Source organism: Saimiri boliviensis, chromosome 8 (assembly GCF_048565385.1).
Source record: "Saimiri boliviensis isolate mSaiBol1 chromosome 8, mSaiBol1.pri, whole genome shotgun sequence".
Taxonomy (NCBI): Eukaryota; Metazoa; Chordata; class Mammalia; order Primates; family Cebidae; genus Saimiri; species Saimiri boliviensis.
The window spans coordinates 18557087-18565999 of NC_133456.1; the positions used below are offsets into that span (position 1 = coordinate 18557087).

General features: G+C 45.0%; 1 protein-coding gene across 1 annotated transcript; it reads right to left on the reverse strand.

Annotated features, from left to right (window-relative positions):
* Window positions 1-991: 991 nt before the first annotated feature.
* Window positions 992-8699, reverse strand: ZNF662 (zinc finger protein 662). The gene is given in 5 exon segments (XM_010336964.2): window positions 992-2380; window positions 2383-2907; window positions 6394-6504; window positions 7145-7271; window positions 8579-8699. Coding segments are annotated over 5 exon segments (1359 nt in total). The 5' UTR covers window positions 8669-8699; the 3' UTR covers window positions 992-1874.
* Window positions 8700-8913: the final 214 nt, after the last annotated feature.

An 8913-nucleotide genomic window follows, 5' to 3' on the forward strand; every position in this document is an offset into this window, starting at 1 on the left:
TATTCAATTTAGTGGGATGGAAAACCTGCATACAGGACCCCTCTTTTTGTTGAGAGTTTTCCTTTTTGCTTAATAAATTCTGCCCTCCTCACTTTTCAATGTGACCCTGCACCTGATTTTTCCTGGTCATGAGACAAGAACCCAAATTTTAGCTGAACTAAGGAGGAAAAATCCTGCATTAATAGTATGGCTTAAAACATCAGTTAGGTAGTATGCATGAAATTAACTGTAGGTCATGAGAGCCCCCTATTTAGATGCTCAACTTCCAAGCAACTGAGATGAGATAAAAATAAAGAGCTTATGAAACTACTAAGCAGAGTAAAAGGTGACACTGAGGAGCTGTATGAGAAAACAGTGCTTTCAAACGTTAAGACTGTAGTTGTGTGGCTAAGTTGCACATAACAGAAAACTCAACTCTAACTCATTTGACAAAAGATGTTTATTGGCTCACATAGCTGAAAAGTTCTGAGGTAGGTCTGCTTCAGGCAAGGCTTGGTCTAGTGGCTCAAAAGATGTCACCAAGGACCTAGTTTCTCTCTGTTTTGCCACTGTCTTCTTTGGTATTGGTTTTATCCTCAGGCTCCATATGGTAGCACCTGGAAGCTCTAGAATCTCCCCTCTTAGTAGAAAAAAAAAAGTTGTTGTAGTTCTAGGCCTCACATTTTCCTATGTGCCGCACAGAGGACAGATAATATCTCCTCTGATAGCTCTCAAAGAAAAGTCTCTCTTTTCCAGAAGGCCCAGTATCTCCTCATATCACAGTGGCTCTGTGGCCAGGGATGGGATAAGCTGATTGACACAAGCCAAACTATATAAATTTTCATGAAAAAAATCTCCAGTTGAGTTTACATATTCCCAATCCCAGAATGTTGTCTCATGAAACAAGGGCAATCAGTTTTCTCAAGACCTGGACTACTCTCTGCTGTTTCCCCAAATTACTTTGGTGACTTCATAGCAACTTCTGAAGAAAAGGTCCTGGAGTTGACAATGTAACTGCAATGCTGTCTCCATCAAATAAGGTTTTCAGTGAGGCAGACTTATGAAAAGCAGTACAAATAAACACTTGTATACAAAAAATATCTACAGAGATACACAACCAGTAGCAGTGATTGCCCCTGGGGAGAATTCAGAGACAGGAATGACAAGAAAATTTACTTTTCACTGAACACCCTTTTCAACTATTTCAATTCTTTTTTTTATCATGCGCATGTTATATTTAGTCAAAGATAAATGTTTCAGGATTTGAAAAATATCAAAGAAATGCAGTGTTGGTCTTCAAAGATTCATTCAGCTGAGATTAAGACTGAGACATGAGACTATTAGAAAAATATAAGATGACACATAATTAAATACTAACTTGGGTGGTATTGACTACAAGTAGAAGAGGAAGAGAGATCTGCTTAGTTGAAGGAGCTGGATCTAAGTGATGAAGGGAAACTAAAAGCACAGAAAATGAGCAAATAATAATGGGCAGAGGCATAAATATGTACAACTAAGTAAAGAACAGTACTAACTCTGCAGTCAGATAGGCCTGGCTCCAATTTCAAATCCATAACTTACTGAGAAACCCTGAATGAGTTTTATAACCTCTTTCAATTCAGATTTCTCATTTATAAAGTGGGGAGAAGAGCACCTACCTTAATAGGATTGTTGTGCAAATTAATCAATGTACGTAAAGTGGTTAGCACCTGATAGAGTAGCTGCCCAACTAAATGACACCTTGTACAAACATCACAGAACAGGGGGACCAGTCTGGCTAGAGTACATGATATATGTTCAAAAGGGCAAGATAATACCAGCTATTAAAGTTAAGGGTTACAGCAAATTGTGAATGGTCATCTCATTTTGTCTCTGGGGTTCCTGTAGCATACGATTTATAAACAAAGATCACCATTATGCACTCGTTCATGTTCAAGAAGGTGAGAGATCTGACAGTTATACAGTTTGTCTCTAGCATGGCACCTCTGGTGCTTAATTAAGACAAAATTCTGACTGAAGGCCTTCCCACAGTCATTACATTTACAGGGTCTTTCCCCAGTATGGATTCTTTGATGCCGAATAAGGTGTGCCTTGCAAAAGAACCTTTTCCCACAGTCAGTACATTCATGAGGCTTGTCACCAGTGTGGACCCTCTGGTGCCGAGCAAGATCAGAGTTCCACATGAAGGCTTTCCCACAGTCCTTACATTCATAAGGCTTCTCCCCAGTGTGCATCCTCTGATGTCGAAGAAGTGCTGGGTTTCGAGTAAAACTTTTCCCACATTCCTTACATGTGTAAGGTTTCTCCCCAGTATGGATCCGTTGATGTTGTGTAAGATTTGTGTTCTGACTAAAGCCCTTCCCACATTCCTTACATTCAAAAGGTTTCTCTCCAGTATGATTCTCTGGTGATGAATCAGGTTTGACTTCCAAACAAAGGCCTTAGCACATTCTTGACATTCACAGGGTTTCACCCCACTGTGAATTCTCTGATGTGCAATGCAATGTGATTGAAAACTGAAAGCCTTCCCACATTCCTTACATTCATAGACCTTCTCTCCATTATGAGTTTTCTGGTGTTGATCAAAACACTTGCTGCATTCTTTACATATACAGAATATTTGCTCATTTAGAATTCTGTGATGTATACCAATGAGTTTATTGACAGTATTCTCTGAACTCTCTTCTACTGAGATCTTCTCATCCTTGACAATTACTTCTTCAATATCATTTGTTGAACTTTCCATACTTCCCCCATTGAGGTAACCAGGCCATCTCCCTAACCTGCTTTTCCCTTTACAGGTTTCCCCAAACCATAATTCCCAGGATCCACACCACCTGGGTCCACTTGATAGGACCATGAGGTCCTGTGCTTCCTCAAGAATTTCCTCCTTCAGAATAAAATCTTTCTTCCTCTTTCACACACCCTCTGAGAAAAGAAATCAGAGCTTTAAATGTCATCATTATCCATGACAGCGCGACTAAGGTCACCAAGTGGTATTAATATGTCCACTTCTCTCTAAGTGCCATCCATGTCTCAGTGGCCTGTCCTAGCTGAAAATGGCAAAAACAAGGCTAACACACAGAAAGAAACCAAAAGCAAAAGACAGCAACTAGACAGAATCCCTGAGGGTTACGATTCCAAGCACCAAACCAAGCTCTCAGAAAACAGGTGAATTGAATCTAAGGCAAACAAGTCAGAATTCCTCCTAGGTAGCTGAGTACAGTTTATAACATGAGAAGAACAGGCCAGGACACAGGGCAGAGGACCTGTTCAGAAATAAGGAATCCTTAGTGGTATACCTGGGAACCTGGGCTTGTCACACACAGTGGACAGTAGCAAGAATGAGTTTCCTCACACTTTTCAACACTAAAGTATAGCATAGTCTTCTCTTTCAATCCAATCACCAAGTTCACCATGAAACCATGAAAAGAACTTCCTCAAACTACTCCAGGCAGAACTGGGCAAAGACTCTCTCTTCTTTGTTCTCATAGTGTCTTATTCACCTTCTGTTACAGCTTCATCATTTTTCTGTAATTATACATTCATGTCACATTAGAATGTGATTATACATTATGTCATATTAGAATGTGAGTTCTTCCAGGATAAGGACCATATATGACTTGACTATTTTATCCCTAGCAACTAACACAATGAGTAAAATACAGCATCTACATTAAAAATATTGGGTGATCATAGCAGCCAGATGGGCAGGCCATCTGTTCAGTTTAAGCCTAAGACCCAAGACTCATCCTTTTTAAATTAATTTAATTAATTGGGCTTGTCCTAATGAAAGTTGGAAGCTTAGGGTTTAATTGGTTGATTTGGGGATTTGGCCCCCAAATTTGTTTAGAACTATAATAGCAAAATGAATTTTTATGTTTTATAAAGGAGGGATAGGAAAAGGTGTGACTGGGAAAAGAATGCTCATTTCCCTCTCACTTACCAGGACAAAGTAGGCTTGGACCCTCTCCTTGCAGTTTCAGGTTCAATGGCTCTTCCAGCTGCTCAAGATGGGAAATCCCCGCAGGCTTTAGAAATAGATATACTGCCAGGGTCAAGATACAAATGAGGCTGGCTCAGTCAGAGGAGTGAGGACCATCAAGAAAGAAGCAGACATGGAAGTGGTAGGGAGAGAATAAAGGTGGGTGAAAAGACTAGTAACATAGATAAGCAGAAATTTGAAGGTATAATAATATAAAGGATAAGCAGGGCGCAGTGGTTCACTGGGAGGCCAAGTTGGGCAGATTACCTAAGGTCAGGAGGTCAAGACTAGCCTGGCCAACATGGTGAAACCCCATCTCCATTAAAAACACAAAAAACATCAGCCAAGCATGGTGGTGTGTACCTGTGTCCCAGCTGCTCAGGAGGCTGAGGCAGGAAAATCACTTCTTAAACCCGGGAGGCAAAGGTTGCAGTGAGCCCAGATTGCACCATTGCACTCCAGCCTGAGCAACAGAGTGAGACTCCATCTCAAAAAATAAATACATACATACTTAATAAAGGATAGAAAATACTAGAATAGAGAAGCTACAATTCTATCAGTTCCCAAAGATATGAAAATATATCACTCATTTATAAATGTCAAGAAGAAATAGAAAAGACTAAGGCCTTTTCTGCACCTGTCCCTAGGAGATGAAATTAAATTCACATAGAAAACAATCAGGATGTGATGGAATTGCAAAGAGCTATTCTTGAGGACTCCCTGTCTAGAAAGGCTATTCTGGGAAACCATAATCTCCTAGTTTCCTTCCTTCCTATCCATTTATTGCTTTCTCATTCCACATAGATTCAATGATGGGGTTTCTCTATAGCATCCATAAAAGATGAACTCATGCCCTCACTCAGCCATTTCCAAAAGCCACTTCTTACTCAGTAACATACTGAGTAAGAACAGTAACTACTGTCCACAGAGATCCACTCTAACACACTTTACTTCTGCTTTCACTAGAACCGTCTCTTCGTAACCCTCATCGAAAACCTACCAAGAAACAGATCAATTCTACATCTTCAAATGACAAACATTTCTGTTGCCAAATCCAGGAACTATGTATCCTCTGAGTATTAACTTCTGTAAGACAAACGTGGACTTTGAGTAGGGACAGGTATGTGCCAAGGAAATCAGCTGCAGGTCAGAGAGTTAGAATTTTGGTCACAGAGTAACTTAGCTGTTGGTTTTCTACCTAATGCAAAGCAAAGCAGAGAAATTCCCTTAGATGGTAAGGAGAGGAAGCACTGAGAATGCAAAGGATGCTGTGGTGGTCTCCCTACACCTATTCCACTCCTCCCCACTGTAAAGTAGCTTTGCCCTTTGTAGGGAGCTGGAGTAGGTGGTTGGGTATCCGAACTCCAATTCCTAGGGTAAGCTCTGACTTGGCTAAGCCAAGCAGGTTAATCCTATCTCACTCACTACACAGGAGACTGATTCAGGGATCGGCAATTCAGACCAAGTCAATCAGTGCATAGTAGTTCGCTTGTCACAGTGATTGACTCAGAGCTGGCATATGACTTAAGGTAGTCCATTAGAGAATACTTAGGACCTTGATTCACATTTTTTAAAGCCTAAGGAAGGGCTGTCTGGTTTCCTTCCCTACGTATGAAGCAGCAGAGTCCTGTTACTACCACTAATCACCTTACAACCAAAAGGGGAGCCAGACTGTAGACAAAGCCAACACATATGAAGACAGACCAGACTGTAATTCTGATCAAACTGTACCTGCAGCCCACTCTACCTCAGACTTCCCAGTTACATGAAACAACAAATTCTTCTTTTTCGTTTAAGCCAGCTTGAATTGGGTTTTAATACCTGCAATCAAGAGCATTCTAATGTGAAAAGACAGAACAAGGAACTGTGAGAATAAGGGTACTGGGAGCACGGCTCAAGTCTCACTGTGCCCACAGAAGAGCCTTGTGGGAAGATGAAATGAGGCCAAGGAGGCAACCAGGAAACACAGTTACCACTAGGAAAACTAAGAGCAAGAAAGTCCTGTTCGGCCTAAAGTAATCCCAGGGCTTTCCCCTGAGGAATAGGAAATATTTGGCTGAGGGTTGAGAGTTCTTGGTTTCTAATGATAAAGATGGTCATTATATCCCAAGCTGGAAGACTCTAAGCAGGCCAGGAAGTAGAAAGGGCACCCAAGATCAGAGTAAACAGGAAACTCAGGGGGCAAAGATACGTGATAGCCATAACAGCAGAGACGGGGAAGAGGCCAAACAGGTTAATGAAGATGGCACACAGAGGAGCCAGGATGAATAAAACAAGGACTCAAGAAGATGGAAAACATGGTAACACACAGAGGAAAAAGAATCCCACTAGTGTCTACAATACTAGGTTAAAAGAACACATATCTATGACATTTTAATGATCATGACAAAGAAACTGGTCAGATAACTGGCACATGTGCCCTCACTCACCTGAGATGCCCCTCTGGCCCTCTCCATCCAGAGCTCCCCGAGGAGCCAAGCACCAGGGTGCTTCGCCTTGCTCCAGCTGGGAAATCAGAGCCGGTTTGGGAAATGGAAATGCTGCTTAAGGAGAAGGAAACAGGACAGGCAGGTGAGTGGTGTGACACAGAGTAATCCCAAGGCTCCTCCCAGGCCAGTGTCTTCAGGGGCAGGAGAGGAAAAAAGGAAAATAACTAAGAGGAACAAAAAATGGAATTCCAGGGTAAAGGACAGGAGAGGAGCCAGGAGACTTACAAAGGTCAGGAAGTTGACAGAGAACTCAATAACTGAGTCAGCAAATGGATAATTTCACTCATTGAGGAATTGAGTCCTCAATTCTTCTCTGTCCTCTCCCTCTTAGCGCTCTCAAGTTCAGACATCCTCATGAGGATGCTTGGAATTGGGCTGGATCTTGCAAACCAAGAGGGCAGGGAACTGAAGGCTCAGTGGGGCACCATGAATCTGCTCTCTTCTCACTATCCCCAAAACACAAGGGTTGGGGTTGGGCAGCTCTCACTCTGGGGCAAGGAAATCCTGTATAAGGCCCAAACTGATACCAGGACTTCCTATTTCCCAACAACTGCTGAGATTGGGTCATTAAAAATCTAAGAGCCTGAAGCTGCCACCGAGCTGGGATGTTAACAACAACTCCTGAGCCTTTGAGAAAGAAGCCAGGAAACCCTGAAGGTTGGAGGCAAGGCCCAAAGGGAGAGACCCTTACCCAGGGAAGCCACAGACCCGTAATTCTCCAGCATCACATCCCTGTAGAGTGCTCTCCGAGCAGGGCCCAGGCCGATCCATTCATTCTCAGAGAAGTAGACGGCCACATCTTCGAAGGTCACTGACTCCTGAAACAAGTGTTTAAAGGCCCTAGGACAACCCCAGGACCAGGCCTGGAGGAAGGGGAGACAGGGCACCAAAAGGTACTGTGGGGATGCCTGCGGGGATTCTGGATTCTGAATGTCTACAGGTACTCTCTCAGCAGAAGATTTTTGCCTCCTATGTACAAAGAGACAAGGCATCAGCCATCAATTTTCTCATGTCTTTTCACCTTTATTTCAGCAAACATGTTTTTTTTTTAAGAGTCTGCAAACATTTTCTAGTTTCATCCTTATATCCCAAACCACATCTCTAGGTCCCATCCTCTCTCCACAATGTGTCCTCCTTCGGAGGTCACCCACCCTTGATAACAACTATCATTTATTAAGCCTGTGCCAAGCCCTTGACATGTATTACTTAGTTTATGTCTCATAGCCTGCAAGGAGGGTATCAGATGGAAACTGAGGCTCAGAGAGATTCACTTGCCCGAAAGTTCCAGAACTGAGACAGAACCCAGGACTGTTTGACTCTGGCTCTTGCCTCTTATGCCACACTGCCTTCCATCCCCACTCCTGCTATCCCTGCTGCCCCTGTGTAGGATTCTTCCTCCTCTGTCCTCCCCAGTCACTGCCACCGGCCACGGAGGCAGCTAGGGGATCCTCCCAACACTCATGTTGCCCTGGAGACTGTACTCCACAGGGTAGATCCTTGCTGTGCCTTTACTCCCTGCCCTCCCCACCCACAACACACGCTCTCAAGCATCCCACCTCGCTTCCCCATGCCCCAATCTCCACATCCTCATTTTCTATGTCTCTAGGAATCTCAGGCCCTGCAAGCTCTTTCCTTTCTCTCATCCTCTTCCTTGAGAAACAAATAGTGCTGACCTCCAGCCATGGAGACTTCCTGTAATTCTCAGCACTGCCTCCCTCAGGGTCTCAGTCTCCATACTGAGTAGTTCTGTGCCCTTGCACCTGCAGCTACTCTTGCCTGAATATCCAGTTCTTCTCTCTTGCTTCTGCACTGCAAATTCCTTTTCAACCTAATCCCCAGCTCAAACATAACCAGCTCTGTAAAGCTGGCTCTGAAATTCTGGCCATTAATCCACCCACGGCACCCTGTGCACTCTGCCCCAGCAGTCGGCTCAACCCCGTACTGGTGCACGTCTGCTCTCCTTGAGGCTCATGTCCGGGGGTGTCGACTGCGCTCTGCTGCTTGTCCCTCGAGGGCCCCCATTCTGGGTTGTACCCCCATTTCCCAGCCGCTGCACCACTCCGTCTCGGGGCCTAGAACCCAGGGCAGGGCCGAGCCTGCTTCCAGGCTCCAGCCCCACACTCACCGGGCACGCCCAGGGCAGCGTGGGCTGTCCCGGCAGCAGCCCGAGGGCAGGGCCGAGGTGTGTCCCGCTCACCAAGGCCGCGGCCGCCATAGCCCAGGTCGCCCTCCGGGAAAGAGAGCGTCCCCCAGACTCGGCCGGAGGTGCAGGGGTCGGGGAGGAGTGCTCTGGACCTGGGCAGGCCTGACACTGCACCCCCGCGCCCTGCAGCCGCCCGGGTAAGACCCCCAACTCCACTCGCTGCCACCCCACGCACGGCTGGCCACCCCACGCACGGCTGCCCGCGCCAGGCGCCAGCCAGACTCGGGGACCCGGGAGGCCGGGGCTCGGGCTGCTCC